Source organism: Amia ocellicauda, chromosome 2 (assembly GCF_036373705.1).
Source record: "Amia ocellicauda isolate fAmiCal2 chromosome 2, fAmiCal2.hap1, whole genome shotgun sequence".
Classification (NCBI taxonomy): domain Eukaryota; kingdom Metazoa; phylum Chordata; class Actinopteri; order Amiiformes; family Amiidae; genus Amia; species Amia ocellicauda.
Window position 1 is genome coordinate 30,766,126 of NC_089851.1, and position 17,332 is coordinate 30,783,457.

At 39.5% G+C, this 17,332-nt stretch overlaps 1 protein-coding gene across 3 annotated transcripts in view; it reads left to right on the plus strand.

Annotated features, from left to right (window-relative positions):
* The window catches only part of mylk4a (myosin light chain kinase family, member 4a), a 44,538-nt gene extending 27,656 nt beyond the window's left edge, over positions 1–16,882 (plus strand). The window contains exons 1-15 of one of the 3 annotated variants that reach the window (XM_066722654.1): positions 886–1,894; positions 6,615–6,764; positions 7,383–7,479; positions 7,864–8,446; positions 8,556–8,866; positions 9,263–9,368; positions 10,230–10,323; positions 10,724–10,833; positions 14,918–15,059; positions 15,185–15,255; positions 15,612–15,740; positions 16,006–16,158; positions 16,456–16,534; positions 16,623–16,671; positions 16,781–16,882. In XM_066722654.1, coding sequence (XP_066578751.1) covers positions 1,241–1,894; positions 6,615–6,764; positions 7,383–7,479; positions 7,864–8,446; positions 8,556–8,866; positions 9,263–9,368; positions 10,230–10,323; positions 10,724–10,833; positions 14,918–15,059; positions 15,185–15,255; positions 15,612–15,740; positions 16,006–16,158; positions 16,456–16,534; positions 16,623–16,667 — 2,724 coding nt within the window. In that variant the 5' untranslated portion in view covers positions 886–1,240 and the 3' untranslated portion in view covers positions 16,668–16,671; positions 16,781–16,882. Of the gene's footprint in view, positions 1–885; positions 1,895–6,614; positions 6,765–7,382; positions 7,480–7,863; positions 8,447–8,555; positions 8,867–9,262; positions 9,369–10,229; positions 10,324–10,723; positions 10,834–14,917; positions 15,060–15,184; positions 15,256–15,611; positions 15,741–16,005; positions 16,159–16,455; positions 16,535–16,622; positions 16,672–16,780 lie in introns of those variants that run through there. The other 2 variants (XM_066722660.1, XM_066722667.1) reach the window with 2 other exon arrangements.
* The last annotated feature ends 450 nt before the right edge of the window (positions 16,883–17,332 follow it).

The following is a 17,332-nucleotide window of genomic DNA, read 5'->3' on the forward strand; positions in this document are numbered from 1 at the left end:
CTCACACACCAAAATCATAAAAAAAATACATTTGTTTAATTTAAGTATGTTGTGAAAATACACACACATACACAACTAGGAAATTAGTAATGATTTTGAGAACCAGACATTAAAAGTGAAACTGGTCCACATCATTAATATTGGGTAGAAAAACTATAGAAACCACACTTGCCAACCTGTATTGATTGATAAACCTCACAATAGACAATAAGTCATGATCAGCTGGCTTCAGTGGACTTTCATCTGCATGAAGAAGTGGAAGAACATAATGATTACACTTCTGGTGTCCTTTGTAAACAAGGAAGGAATCTGAATATCATGGGCACAGACAGCAAGGTCGCTCATCTGCTGTAATTGAAGTATTTTTTAATATTCTTTCCTGGCAGGTTGGTGTTTATAAAATAATATTTCGACCCTGAACATTTTGTATTTGAAAGATGTTCAAGAATTATAAAAATAACCTCTTTCTTGCACACAGGGACACGTTTATACTTGTTCCTTATAACAAGCCCCACAATGAGGCTGTAAATCAATCACATCATGCGTTCCGGATTCTAATTTAAGAGCCCCTATAGGCAATGTATACTTGTTTTTGTATTCAAAGATTTTTCAGTTTAAGTTTTCTTTTTAACTGATTTTTAACTGCAGTTAAACATAAATGTGTATTTTTATTTAATTTTTAAACAAAAGATCATGTTTCAAACTATATGTTCTCAATTTTTTTGACACCTAGCAACTGGGCTGCCAGCATGGCTTAGCACTTTAAGCATCTCAAATGTCATCCTACTTGCCCATTGCCAAATTCCAGTGTGGGCTCAGATAACCTTGTCCATTCCTTTGCTGACGTAGATGAATGGTCTGCATTTTGGGAGGGTGGTCTTTTATATTCTTAATACCCGCTCAGGTCTAGAGAGGTGCAGCCACTTTGAATGGAGGACAGGGGGAACAAGGACAGGGTCTAGATCATTTGGCCACCCTTCTCAATGATCCTAAAAAGGTGGATTATGTTACACACTTAGGCTTTGTTTTGTGTATCTCTGTGCACTAAGAAGCCTGATTCTGTGAGTATCCCTCACAGAATCAGTATCCCTGGAAAATTGGGGGAAGAGGGACGCTAATGTTTTTTGGCATTAGTTTTATTTTCCTGGAAAAATAGTTTGTTTGATATCTACTGGACTTTGAAAGCTCACAGTCTTTGCACTGGAGATCCTTTTTTGAAGGCTAATCTTGAATCGAGACAATGAGTGCACAAGCTAAACAAGGTATGACCTTAGTTAATTCATTGGCAAAGGTTTATGACCACAAGCCCATGCACAAACAAGGGCCTGCCATTTCCAACAGCACACCCCGTAAGTTACAAGTTGAGGCAAAGAAGCCATCTACTGACAGTTTCAACCTCCTAGACATCAAGATCGACTCCTTGAACAACAAGATGGACAGACTGATCCACATCCAAGAGAAGGTCCTTCACAAGCTGGACGGCATGTCCCAGGACATTGATGGAATTGAAAAGGAAGTGGAGACACTAAAGGTAGACAAAGAAGTGATCGAGGTTGTCAAACCACAAGAGGTGGAAGTCTCAATCGAGATGAAAGAAATCTGCAATGAAATGACCTGCATACTATCAGCTGTAAACCAAAGAGCAGAGCAGCACTCCAAAAGGTTGGATGGGATGGAGAAAATTGTCATCAGCATCCAGCAGGCTATAAGCTTTATTGGGGAGACAGTGAAACATTCGAGACTGATGGAGCTAATTTGTAAAGGCCAATCTTCTATGAAAGGTGGTTCTCCTTCTCCTGTGGAAAAACAGAAAGACAATAAGTGTAAACACACTGTCAAGAGGCACGCATCATCTGACAAGAGTGTGGTTGTGTCCAACAAGAGAGTTGATAAGGTGAGTTGTAGAGATGTCATGTATCTTTGTTAGAACTTGAACAGTACATTAAGGATTCAAATACATTGTTTGATAGTCGAAAGCGTATTCTCTTGATCTGTCAGTTTGAGTTCCTCTTTGCTGACGCAAAAGTGACTCAGGTTAACATTTTGGGAAAAATAAACTAAACAAAATGTGTACATTGTTTATAGTGCACCAAAGAAAATACAGTACATTTTATGTGGTACTAAGAGATAACCAGTGATTTTGTATATTTTATGTGAGTGGTACTTTTGTGGACACAAAACACAGACCCAGAAGCTGCTAAAAAGTACAGCAGAAGCAATTTTAAAACTGCACCTTTAACATTATAATTGCACAGAAACAGTATACTTTTCCACCATAAGATTTGAGCTTCTTGTCTATATTATCTTTAATTAGTTTAATAAGATTTCTATATTTAAGCACCAAACCCTTCAAATATCACACCCATTGCAAAGCAAAGAAAAAAATAACTAACCAATACATGCATCAGGTACTATTTGTTTCTTATTTTTTTAATTAAACAAAACATTGATTTGTTTAAGATGACTGAATAGGAATATTTATAAAATCAAAGGTGTGAAGCAGAGCAACTGAAAATATCTTACTAATATCAGTAAAACAGGCCCACATACAGTATTGAAATGCTAGCACAAGTTCCCTTTCAAACCTGTCTGACACAGTAGGAGCTGGCAGTGGAAGAGGATAACCAGAAAGCACATTAAACTCCCAAAGTAAATGCCATGATGTGCTTTAGCATCTTCAGTTACTAGAACTGAAATATAGCTGTATAGTAAAGTCTCAAAAATATGAAAACATTAGACATATTCCAGTTGCTGATTACTAATTACTATTGCTGAGTCAAATCCAAAAACTAGTGAGATCAGAAACTGCTTTATTAAACAGGACAAAATGTTGATTTATAGTTTGAGAAGCAAAGGAAACCAGTTTGGATGTTTCTTGTAAAGGGTTAACTGGATTTGATTATGACCATATTGAAAAATACATACAATGCAATGCATTTGTTTCTATTGAAGACAATTGACAATACTTACTAAGACAGCTACATCATCATTTCCCACTTAAACCAGATTTCAAGAGAATGTAAAAAAATAAAAACAATAAAGAAAGACAATTAAAGAAATCACCTTGTGGTTTAATCTAAGAATTGAAGACCTAATAGGGTCATTTCAGTTGATGTCAGTACATTTTGTAAGGATGAGGTATTGGATCATAGTTGGACTTCCTTGCTGAGCTTTCCCTTGGGGTGAAATCCACTGGGCTTTACACCTTCCTGGACTTGGGGAGGAAAACTCTTCAGGGTTGCCATTACCAGATCAAAGTGACTCCACATGGCAGGACCATGTTTAGGTTTGGTGTTTTAAGCAGTAAGAAAATCAGCCATTTACTGCTCACTGGAAACACAGTCCCAGAGTTGTTTACGGACAGGACGGAAAAAAGTAAGGAAACACTCAATTGATGTCCTCATTTTGCTCAGTGTAGAATCCAAGCGTATTAAGATATTGGCCGAGTAATGTGTCGGAGGATGTGTTGAAATGAGCCGAGTCCCTGAAGTTGGCAGCCCCCTTTTTCTGGCCTCTGTTCCACAGTGCGGATCAGATATCAGAAACTTGTGAAGTGTCAGCTGTACTCAGTTGACATTCTGAATAATGCTTACAGAACAAGGAATATTGTTTTCAGAACGTAATATATGCTATGATTGAGAAGGGGTTTGTATTGACATATTGAATGTTTAATGGGATTTTAAGATCTTATTTAGATGCAACTATTCATAAATCAATGATTACTGGAACAATGGAGTCACGAAAGTTGTCGTTTCATTGCAGTTGTACCCATACCTTACAAACAAACAAGCACAGAAATCACAATTTTAAATGTGTGATGCATTAATCACAGTACTAATAGAATATAATTTTAATGTATTCATTCTGATTTGTATAATTCAAATATGTTATTGTTGCTTGGGATATGAGTACAGGTTGATTATTGACATTTATGTAGAAATTCATAGTTTGGCATTTCACAAAGCAAAACAAACGATACAAAAGTATCTCATTGCCAGGCAACTGATATTTCCCCTTTAATCGTAGTTCTTGCAGAGCAGCGAGAAGGACTCTTATTTTACTCTAAAGAGGAATCCTATAACATTTGTTTTAATATTTATTTTTTTAGATTTCACGAGTTTACTAAAAAGTATGTGTGTGCCAAACCCCTATGATTTAAGTGTGTTCTAATTTTAGAATTGCAACTTCACCTGATGTTGGAGAATATGTGGGCTGCCTTGATTTTGTGGTTCTGCTGTACATCTCCAGCCCCTCAGTCACACATATCAAAGTGTTTCCCTTTATAGCCTCTGCAACAATGACCTTGATGCAACTGGCACATTGAAACAGGTCAGGCAGCCAGTATGTTGACCCCCGAGAAAGATCTCAGGCCGTCTGCCACCTGTTCGAGGACCACAGCTCGAATCACAAAAGACAGTGGAAGGCAATTTGTAGCAGCTGAGTAAGCTGTCCTCTAGCCTGTTTGCTACGTAGAATAATGTTGTATTTAGTTACCAGGGAATAATGAGAGACTTTGAGATTATGTCCAATTAAGCAATTATCTTTACTTGGGAAACCCCCTAAGTGCATCATGGAATGGTGTATTGCTCAAAAATCATTCCTAGAAATAAGTAACTCTATTATTATTATTATTATTATTATTATTATTATTATTATTATTATTATTATTTATTTCTTAGCAGACACCCTTATCCAGGGCAACTTACAAAATATAAGCGCAATACAAAGTGCAAAAATACAGTGCAGTTCAAGGCATAAAACATATTACAAATTCCAATTTACATAATACAGTGCAATTCAAAGCATAATACATTTTACAAATTCCAATTTACACAAGTTTCCCATTTATAGAATATATGGGGTCTTACATCCTGGATTGTAAAAGCTGATGAGTGCAGACAAGATGTTAGGTCACAGAAAAGGGCCAAGGGAAAGGGGAAATCAAAATAAACAATACGAGTACTAGTAACGCAAGGCAAGTAGTATGATAAAACGTTGTAAAGTGCTATCTTACAGGAGAGTAAATGGCTAAATTACAAGTACTGTCTGAAAAGATGTGTCTTGAGTAAGCGCCGGAAGGAGGTCTAGGACTCTGCTGTTTTGACTTCAGTGGGAAGGTCATTCCACCACTTAGGGGGCAGGGATGAGAAGGAGAGTGGAGAGGAGGCAGAGTTAGTCTTCTGGCACCGAAGGACCGCAGTGGTCTGGAGGGGATGTATGGAGAGATGAGGGACTGAAGGTAGCTTGGTGCAGTGTGGTCAAGACAGCGGTAGGTGAGGGTCAAAGTCTTGAACTGAATGCGTGCCGGTATCGGGAGCCAGTGGAGGGAGCGGAGCAGTGGAGTAGCGTGTGAATCAGGGCAGAGAGACACCAGACGAGCCACAGAGTTCTGGATGAGCTGGAGCGGAGGGTAGTAGATACAGGCAGGCCGGCCAGGAGGGAGTTGCAGTAGTCCAGGCAGGAGAGGACCAGTGACTGGACGAGCAGCTGTGTCGAGTAGTTGGTGAGGAAGGGACCGATTCGGCGTATGTTGCTCAGGAAGAATCTACAGGTGCGTGTCAGCGTGGTGATGTGCTGGGTGTAGGAGAGCGCAGGATTGAGGGTGACTCCTAGGTTCTTAGTGGAAGAAGAGGGAGAGAGTGTGGTGGATTCCAAGGGGATTGAGAGGGAGAGGTCAGCAGAAGGTGAGGAAGAGGGGGGAAAAAAGAGGAGATCCGATTTGGAGAGCTTGAGCTTGAGGTGGTGTGAGTACATACACAGTAATACTGCGTTGTTGATGGTGTTTTTTTTTCTCAAAATGTTGCTAAATTGAGTAATTCCACCGTACTTCTCACTCAATTTATTGTTATGCTATATTCAGTATTGTCTCCAGTGTACATCCAGCACTATTCATAGGGACGTCTGCAATCGCTGGCTGCAAACGTATTGCCTCATCTTCACATCACACCCTAAAACAGCACCAGATGTCTCTGTCAGGGTTTACCAGTTTAAACACACTGCACTTCATCACAGAAAGGCTCGAAAGGAAGAGTTTTCTTACAGAGATATGCATCTTCAGCTTTACGCCGTGAGAAGCAAATTCGATAGGTCTTGTGGGCAGCACTATCTGGGCCTTACACGTTGTTACTGAGCACTTAAAAGGAGTGTTTAAACCACCATGTTGCAATGAAAGTCCTCTCTGCAGTGAAGTCATTGGGCAGAGTTCTTAAACACATGTACGACAAACTGTGAGGGAGAGAGGGAGGGGTTGGAGGAGGTCTGTCTGCACCAGCATTATATTTCCGTTGAGAAGATATAAAGAGTTAGAAAGGAACTATCAAATTTAAGGGGAGGTATATGAGGAGGAGGGTGTGTAATCTAAACACATTGAATTCACCTATTTCCATTGCTTGTTTGTTTTAATCTTAGCCTGGTATCCTTTGGGAAACATCCTCTATTAATACTTGTTTAGTGAACCTACCCTCAGCATTGTATTCCTTCCCACATGTTGTCTTGTTTCTGCCATCCTCATTTTTAACCTTGTAACCTGATATGTTCAGTTCATTGTACACTAATAGCTGCTGACAATGCATGCACGCTAACCTGTCCAAGCACTGCCATCTTGTTTTTAACAGAAAACTACCTCTACTAAAACTCCCAAAGGGCTGCAAGACACTTCAGCATTTTGTGAAACCAGCTACTTGGAAGCAGTTTACATCTCAACAACCAGAACAAAACTTGGCGGACCAAAGCATTTCCTTGTTTCTCGTAAATATGGAAACATTGTAGGTGTTTGACTATATAGCACCCTGTCATGTTTTTATATGTTTTGTGAATTCTTAAATTCATGCCTTAGACATAGATTAAAATATTTATATATATCAGCAAAGTCGGCAAAAAGTTTGAAATAGAACTCATATTGAAATAATTCTTTACTCATAGTAAAGCTTTCTCACTCTTTTTTTCTGTCTTGGCCTCAGTGATACAATTCAGTACACAGTCTGAGTAGGTATGAGGATATGTTTAACATCACTTTACAGTCAAGTGCCCAGGAAGATTCAGGTTTCCAAGTCTGTCATCATCTTGAGATCTGGCACAGCCTGAAGGAACTGGTGCCATCCTGTACCCTGTTCCCTCAGAGTAATCCCACCTGTCCAATAATTGGCATTAAAGGATCGGGAACTGTGCCCATGGTGTCTTGTGTGTATTTTACTTGTTATAGAGTTTACAGTCAGTGATGAGCAGTACTATGATTATGTTCTTTTGGGGTTTTTTTAAGCGAGAGAGATATTTTTTTGACAGAAATCTGCTATTTTTGTGTTTTCTAACGTTTTATGTTATATAAATTGAATTGAAAAAGAATATAACAGTGTATATCTTACATTTTACATGCTATTTTCCAGCTAAGAGATCACAAAAGAAAGGATGTGAAGGAGAGGTCCTGTCTGAGTCTTAAAGGTCTGAGATCCCAAAAAAAGAAGAAGCCACCCGATACGACAGGTATCAACAGTCTCAGCTCATCTTATTTGTGTATTCTCTTGCTATTCACCCAAACGTTGCTGTCAATGTCCAAAATGTTAATTATGTTGTAAAAATACATTTGTTACAGAGTTGATGGTTAATATTTGAATATATTTAAATCATACTAACCAAGTTAAAAGAGAAATCTATAATTCATCCAAATTAATTCTGTTTGATCAAAGTGTGATTTGAAAATGGTTACAGCTCTTTCTAGCTGCTATAAACAGTAAAACAAAATCTTCAGTCTTCCATAATTAAACCAAAATCATGCATCAATCTATTGCTATTGATGGTGATGTTCTTTGACAACAACGCTTGATGCTGTGATAGTATATTCATTTCCAGTTGTTTGGTCATTCACAGAGACAGCTGCTCAAACAAAGCAGTCCTTTCTGGATGAAGAAGTTCAAAAGCTTAATAAACAGAATGCTGAAAAATCCGGACGAAAGCGTTCATCAGAGGTGCAGGACCTGGAAGCAGGAGCTGACAGCACACAGAGGACAGAGGCCACCACAGAATGCAAGTTTATGGCTTTGCCGGTCTCTGCCGCTGCCAGTCACCTGGTTGATTTCATTTTGGATGTTCCCCATCCTGAGGACTCTGATCACCAAGCAGCAGCTACAGTGCAGAAGCTGAGGGAGAGACCTGAGGCAGAGACGAAGTCTGAGAAACTGAAAGTGGCTCCAACAGCAGAGGGAGAGGAGGAACTGCAGGAGGTGAGCAGTGAAGCCGTCTCTGACGAAGATGATGTGGAGGCAGAGGAGGAAAAAGAATATGATGAAGAAGAAAATGAAGCTGAGACAGAGGAAGCATCTGAAGAGGAAGAGGCTGCCACGGAAACATCTTCTGAGATTATTGCAGAAAAAGGAGAGCTTCCTCCTGAAAGGCAGCCTTTAGATGAGTCCTCGAATGACCTGAGCCAGAAAGGCACTTTGATGCTGGAGAGGTACTTTAGTCCTTACCTTGCATGCACTAGCATTTTAAATAACACAACATTGGTCACAAGTGCTGACTAAATCCAGTTTTTCATTTTGAGGAAATGCTGTTTTTTTCAGGTATGAAGACAATGAAAAGATAGCCTCTGTCTTTTCTGAGGTGGAGACGAACTATGCTAGTGAAGAAGGCCAGAGTGCAGAGGCCAATAGCAGCAAGCGCAGGGTCACTGATGAGGACTTGGTGAATGATGACCACAAGAAGAGCAGGGTAGAGGAGGACTCAGAAAACGTAGGGCCTGAGGAGGAGGAGGAGGAGGAGGAGGAGGACACAGCACGGGCCCAGCTGGAATCGGTGGCCGTGGATACAGAGAAAGGGGAAGAGGAGAATAATAATCTGTCAACAGAAGAACCAAAAATGGAGTACATCATTGGTGAGGAAAGAGGTTTCTTGATTTTACTTAAGCTGCTATAAAACTGGCAAGAGTGCAGTGATGCCAAAAGTATGACAACAAAAACAGCACAATCTCAGGATTCAATGTGTCAAAAGTGTTGTTTTCTGTTCCTCCTTATAATTATCATAGTTCTGCTGCACAAAGCAACATTAATAAACAGAAAAGGGATGGACAAAAATCCAGTAATGTATACAAGCATAGAAGATTTGTTTTTTCAGTGTGCGTTCTGTCATTCATATCATGTGTATCACCCTATTTCTCTATGTGCAGACAGATGGGAAACGTAATTATTTGAGCCTGATATTTTGTCATTTGAGACCCATGTTTACTGGAAACAACTGAACTCTCTCTCTCTCTCTCTCGTAACACCTTTAGATAACAGCCCGCCACCGCGAGCTCCTTTCGATCATCGTGTGGTCTCTGCCAAACCAGTTCAGATCACCAACTTCTACACTATCAACAAACAGGAGATTCTTGGAGGGTAAAGCATCTTATCACGCTATTGTCAGTCAATCCATGTATGACACAGGGGGACAGATTGGGGTACCTTAATCCCACAAAGGCAGATTGCATAACCTGCAGCCTCACTGTATTCATAACTCCCAAGTCAACTATGTTATTTGGACCAACTTGTTTCGGGTATGTGAAACTATACCCACTTCCAGTTAAGCTTCATCACTAAGTGATAATCCGTTCCTTTAAACACACCCATCCCAGGAGTGTGTGTATGTGGGGCAGAACTTAAAAAACATATTTGTATTATACATGTAATAAATGAGAAATCCAAGCATGTTGGGTCTTTTCAAATGATTTGTTCTTAAATGGATATCCTGCAATCCATTTGAGTAATTGATGCAACCGACTGTTTTTGAACATATTTGGGAGGTACTAGCAAATCCTTCATTGAGTTTCAAGGCAAATAAATTGTGATTTCTATTTTTAGACTTGGTCTGATAACACAGAAAGGTATTGATGGACACCTGTCAACCACTTCCAGCTATGAACTCTGCTTTTTTTAGACCTTGTTTTAATATGTGTATAACGTAATCATTATAATTAGCAACATTTGTATGGATCGTTGTCAGTAGCAGGCTACTCAAAGCCTGATAAAGCAGTCACTGACCCCTGACTTTCACAAAGTGCAATAAAGCAGCAGCAATATAATCTCCCAGCAACAACAACAAATACTTTCTTTGAAATACTATGCACCCCGAGCAAATCAAATTGGCCCAGTTGGGAAGGAATAACCATCTGCATTTGGATGGATGAACAAAATCAGTCTTGCCAAGTTAGAAGATCACCTCTCCTTCGTTGATTCTAATTTTATTTTATTTTTCCCCAGAGGTCGCTTTGGCCAGGTTCACAAATGTATTGAGAACTCCTCTGGGCTCACCCTAGCTGCCAAAATCATCAAAGCCAGAAACGGAAAGGAAAAGGTAAATGAGGCCACACTTGCTGAAATGTCAAAGGGGACCCATTGTTGCAGCATCCTACTGTACAATTAAACTTGTACCAATCAGAAACTCTGATATACTTCCTTATTAGAATCTGTTAAGCCTCCTAGAATAGGAATAGTAAGCATTTTATGAAATAACAGTCCATAATAATACATAATTAATTAATAACACATACATTAATTTGACCAGGATTGGAAGGCAAAAGGAGATTATATTAACTCAAAATATCATTATTTTTGTAAATGATTACACACTACCCTACTACATGGAAACACCTTCCTGCACAGAAAACAGATGTATTGCAACGGCCAAACAAATATTTGGAAATGTCTAAGTTGTTACCATGGTGATGCCCATTAGGTGTTTCTTTCATTAACAGGAGGAAATCAAGAATGAAATCCAAGTAATGAATGCCTTGAACCATGCCAACCTCATCCAGCTGTATGCAGCCTATGAGTCTAAACATGACATCATTCTGGTGATGGAGTAGTAAGTACTGGTTACTGTCTAGTTAAGTTTGTTACTCTTAATCAAGTCCCAAAGACTATCTGAATAAATATAATTTTCATGGAGTATTATCTCTCTTTTATCTCCCATCATCACAGTATTTTTAGCACAGTATTACTGACAGTTGAATATGTTATGTACAAAAAGCTCTGTAGTGACATCTGGTGTTCAGACTCAAAACTTGACAAGTTTATATATATATACACTCACCTAAAGGATTATTAGGAACACCATACTAATACTGTGTTTGACCCCCTTTCGCCTTCAGAACTGCCTTAATTCTACGTGGCATTGATTCAACAAGGTGCTGAAAGCATTCTTTAGAAATGTTGGCCCATATTGATAGGATATCATCTTGCAGTTGATGGAGATTTGTGGGATGCACATCCAGGGCACGAAGCTCCCGTTCCACCACATCCCAAAGATGCTCTATTGGGTTGAGATCTGGTGACTGTGGGGGCCAGTTTAGTACAGTGAACTCATTGTCATGTTCAAGAAACCAATTTGAAATGATTCGACCTTTGTGACATGGTGCATTATCCTGCTGGAAGTAGCCATCAGAGGATGGGTACATGGTGGTCATAAAGGGATGGACATGGTCAGAAACAATGCTCAGGTAGGCCGTGGCATTTAAACGATGCCCAATTGGCACTAAGGGGCCTAAAGTGTGCCAAGAAAACATCCCCCACACCATTACACCACCACCACCAGCCTGCACAGTGGTAACAAGGCATGATGGATCCATGTTCTCATTCTGTTTACGCCAAATTCTGACTCTACCATCTGAATGTCTCAACAGAAATCGAGACTCATCAGACCAGGCAACATTTTTCCAGTCTTCAACTGTCCAATTTTGGTGAGCTTGTGCAAATTGTAGCCTCTTTTTCCTATTTGTAGTGGAGATGAGTGGTACCCGGTGGGGTCTTCTGCTGTTGTAGCCCATCCGCCTCAAGGCTGTACGTGTTGTGGCTTCACAAATGCTTTGCTGCATACCTCGGTTGTAACGAGTGGTTATTTCAGTCAAAGTTGCTCTTCTATCAGCTTGAATCAGTCGGCCCATTCTCCTCTGACCTCTAGCATCAACAAGGCATTTTCGCCCACAGGACTGCCGCATACTGGATGTTTTTCCCTTTTCACACCATTCTTTGTAAACCCTAGAAATGGTTGTGCGTGAAAATCCCAGTAACTGAGCAGATTGTGAAATACTCAGACCGGCCCGTCTGGCACCAACAACCATGCCACGCTCAAAATTGCTTAAATCACCTTTCTTTCCCATTCAGACATTCAGTTTGGAGTTCAGGAGATTGTCTTGACCAGGACCACACCCCTAAATGCATTGAAGCAACTGCCATGTGATTGGTTGGTTAGATAATTGCATTAATGAGAAATTGAACAGGTGTTCCTAATAATCCTTTAGGTGAGTGTATATATACAGTGAGGGAAAAAAGTATTTGATCCCCTGCTGATTTTGTACGTTTGCCCAATGACAAAGAAATGATCAGTCTATAATTTTAATGGTAGGTGTATTTTAACAGTGAGAGACAGAATAACAGCAAAAAAATCCAGAAAAACGCATTTCAAAAAAGTTATAAATTGATTTGCATGTTAATGAGAGAAATAAGTATTTGATCCCCTATCAATCAGCAAGATTTCGGGCTCCCAGGTGTCTTTTATACAGGTAACGAGCTGAGATTAGGAGCATTCTCTTAAAGGGAGTGCTCCTAATCTCTGCTCGTTACCTGTATAAAAGACACCTGTCCACAGAAGCAATCAATTAATCAGATTCCAAACTCTCCACCATAGCCAAGACCAAAGAGCTGTCCAAGGATGTCAGGGACAAGATTGTAGACCTACACAAGGCTGGAATGGGCTACAAGACCATCGCCAAGCAGCTTGGTGAGAAGGTGACAACAGCTGGTGCGATTATTGGCAAATGGAAGAAACACAAAATAACTGTCAGTCTCCCTTGGTCTGGGGCTCCATGCAAGATCTCACCTCGTGGAGTTTCAATGATCATGATAACACTGAGGAATCAGCCCAGAACTACCCGGGAGGATCTTGTTAATGATCTCAAGGCAGCTGGGACCATAGTCACCAAGAAAACAATTGGTAACACACTACGCCGTGAAGGACTGAAATCCTGCAGCGCCCGCAAGGCCCCCCTGCTCAAGAAAGCACATGTACAGGCCCGTCTGAAGTTTGCCAATGAACATCTGAATGATTCAGAGGAGAACTGGGTGAAAGTGTTGTGGTCAGATGAGACCAAAATCAACTCAACTCGCCGTGTTTGGAGGAGGAGGAATGACCCCAAGAACACCATCCCCACCGTCAAACATGGAGGTGGAAACATTATGCTTTGGGGGTGTTTTTCTGCTAAGGGGACAGGACAACTGCACCACATCAAAGGGATGATGGACAGGGCCATGTACTGTTAAATCTTGGGTGAGAACCTCCTTCCCTCAGCCAGGGCATTGAAAATGGGTCGTGGATGGTATTCCAGCATGACAATGACCCAAAACACACAGCCAAGGCAACAAAGGAGTGGCTCAAGAAGAAGCACATTAAGGTCCTGGAGTGGCCTAGCCAGTCTCCAGACCTTAATCCCATAGAAAATCTGTGGAGGGAGCTGAAGGTTCGAGTTGCCAAACGTCAGCCTCGAAACCTTAATGACTTGGAGAGGATCTGCAAAGAGGAGTGGGACAAAATCCCTCCTGAGATGTGTGCAAACCTGGTGGCCAACTACAAGAAACGTCTGACCTCTGTGATTGCCAACAAGGGTTTTGCCACCAAGTACTAAGTCGAAGGGGTCAAATACTTATTTCCCTCATTAACATGCAAATCAATGTATAACTTTTTTGAAATGCGTTTTTGTGGATTTTTTTGTCAGAAATATGAATTAGTATATATATATTAAAAAAAAAAAAAATATATATATATACATACATACATACATACATACATACATATATATATATATATATACACTCACCTAAAGGATTATTAGGAACACCTGTTCAATTTCTCATTAATGCAATTATCTAACCAACCAATCAAATGGCAGTTGCTTCAATGCATTTAGGGGTGTGGTCCTGGTCAAGACAATCTCCTGAACTCCAAACTGAATGTCTGAATGGGAAAGAAAGGTGATTTAAGCAATTTTGAGCGTGGCATGGTTGTTTGTGCCAGACGGGCCGGTCTGAGTATTTCACAATCTGCTCAATTACTGGGATTTTCACGCACAACCATTTCTAGGGTTTACAAAGAATGGTGTGAAAAGGGAAAAACATCCAGTATGCGGCAGTCCTGTGGGCGAAAATGCCTTGTTGATGCTAGAGGTCAGAGGAGAATGGGCCGACTGATTCAAGCTGATAGAAGAGCAACTTTGACTGAAATAACCACTCGTTACAACCGAGGTATGCAGCAAAGCATTTGTGAAGCCACAACACGTACAACCTTGAGGCGGATGGGCTACAACAGCAGAAGACCCCACCGGGTACCACTCATCTCCACTACAAATAGGAAAAAGAGGCTACAATTTGCACAAGCTCACCAAAATTGGACAGTTGAAGACTGGAAAAATGTTGCTGTGGCCCCCACATTCGCCAGATCTCAACCCAATAGGGCATCTTTGGGATGTGGTGGAACGGGAGCTTCGTGCCCTGGATGTGCATCCCACAAATCTCCATGAACTGCAAGATGCTATCCTATCAATATGGGCCAGCATTTCTAAAGAATGCTTTCAGCACCTTGTTGAATCAATGCCACGTAGAATTAAGGCAGTTCTGAAGGCGAAAGGGAGTCAAACACAGTATTAGTGTGGTGTTCCTAATAATCCTTTAGGTGAGTGTATATATATATATATATATATATATATATATATATATATATATATATATATAATTTTTTTTTAATATATATATACTAATTCATATTTCTGGTACGCAGAGCAAAAAATACATACTTATATACGAATTCACCCTTTTTCAACACATCCTTAGTATTTTAGTTGTGGTGTGGCTGGAACTAGATTAGTCTGCTCTAACTTTGATCTTCTTGTTCACTGCAGTGTAGATGGAGGAGAACTTTTCGACAGGATCATTGATGAGAACTATAATCTTACTGAACTGGACACAATCCTCTTCATCAAACAGATATGTGAAGGTGTTCAGTACATGCACCAAATGTACATTCTGCACTTAGACTTGAAGGTAAAACTCTTCTTGTAATGTCTTTATGCAACTGCAAAGCAATTGCTGACATCCTCTATACTTTAATTTGTGCTACGTTATTGATTTATATATAAAACAATTATCTCTCTTTGTTTTGTCTGCAGCCTGAAAATATTCTGTGTGTGAGCCGAGCTACGAATAAGATAAAGATCATCGACTTTGGTCTAGCCAGAAGGTATGCACTTCAATTCAGTATTGACACAGTCATCATACTTTGTGTTTTGTAGGTCATTTTATTTTATTGGGATGAATCTACTGGATTTGACTTGTACAGGAAGTGTCTTTCAGGCTTTTCTGAGGATGAATCAATTTTCTAGGACTTCAGTTATTTTGTGTATGTGTATGTTAATGTCAAAACAGCCTGTGTATTTTGATACGTATATTTTTTTCCTTTTTACATGAAATTATATTCACCTTTATTAAATGAAAAACTGCCTGCAGAGTAAATGAACTGCTTGCTACACATGCCACTATATATATAGAATGGCATGATTACGTTTTTTTATACACTTTTTTTTCTTCCTTCTATAGATACAAGCCAAGAGAAAAGCTAAAAGTGAATTTTGGGACACCAGAATTCCTCGCTCCTGAGGTTATCAACTATGACTTTGTCTCATTCCCAACAGATATGTGGAGCTTAGGAGTCATTACATATATGCTGTAAGTCATCAGCTGCACCTCTTTGGTTACTGACTGAATTACTAAAGCTGCTCCATCAGTAGCACTGATTCCTTCTCAACATGTGAAAATAGTAACAGGTCTGTTGCCTCACTCAACAAATGTGCATCACTGAAACACCTTAGAACTGGAGAGCAGGTTACCCACTAAAACATACATTCATCAACATGTATTTTCTGTTGTTAATGTTATGCTAATGTTACCACTGTATCACTATTTTCAACAAGATACTATTTCTCCCCTGTAGGCTCAGTGGTCTGTCTCCTTTCCTTGGGGATGATGACAATGAAACACTGAATAACATTTTGTCATGCCAGTGGAGCTTTGAAGATGAAGAATTTAAAGACATCTCAGAAGAAGCCAAGGACTTTATTTCAAAGCTCCTTGTCAAAGAAAAATGGTAATTACCCATGCTAAAGAAATAACAGTAAACTATTAGAAATTAATAATAATGAGCCATGCATTCAATTGAAGTATGACTAAGTTCTTGTTCATCTCTCTCTGTCTCTCTCTCTCTCTCACTCACTAAGTATTAATAAAGCTCGAAAATCAAATGCAGAATATCTACATTTTAAGGCTATGCTATACAATATATATTTCTTTGAAAGTACAATAGAAACTGCAGAATTATTTTGGAGTATTAGATTAATGTTTCCCCAAACCATTGCCTATGAGTGTTTGTGTTGCTCTGTTTCAGCTGGAGGATCAGTGCTGCCGAATCTCTGAAACATCCATGGCTGTCAGACCGCAATCTTCACTACGGACTCCATGTTAAGGTGCATCCCTCTCTTCATCTCTGAACAGCACAGAATGTTCCCAAAAACTACATTTGCAAACCCTTATTTTTGTTCTTTACTTTTTTAGCGAAATAAGTGCCATTCTTCACATGCTCCGCCTGCTGGAACCTAAAAAGGTATGTCCCAGATCCTGATCATTTATAAATAAAATAAGTAAATTACCCTAAATAATTGTATAATGTATTTGTTATATTCTAAACCTGTTTTGTCTGCTGTTGGCAACAGGTATCTACAAATCTCTCTTCTGATGACATGAGCCTCAGTCAACTGGACCAACACTGCTGCACCTGTATGATTACTGGAAATTAAAATCAGAATTCAACATCATTTGGAACTGAACTATGTAATTACTGATATTTTCAAACATATCTTGCAGTGGTAGGTTTGAAAACAAGCATATAATATATATAGGCAAATAAGTTACAACAAGTCATATTTATTACAAGTATTTTACTATTTTATCAGTTTATTAAAAGTAACCCCAGGAAATGACAATATATAGTCCTGGGCATTTCCTGTGAAGAACGTAATGAGGTTGCAGACGAACTTTCAATTAAAGAGAATAGAGTTCAGTTAAAAAGGTTATCATACAGTCAAGGCAGATCTCTATAGTGAAATGTTATGAAGTACTGTCAAAAGTTGTATGAAATACTGTGCATCCAGTATTGCTGGATTTCAGTGCAGCACATATATGTGCCAGAATCCAGCATTGATATTTGCCAGTAGAAATGCACAGGTAATATCCTAATGGTTCAACTTATTTGGTGTTTAACAGTG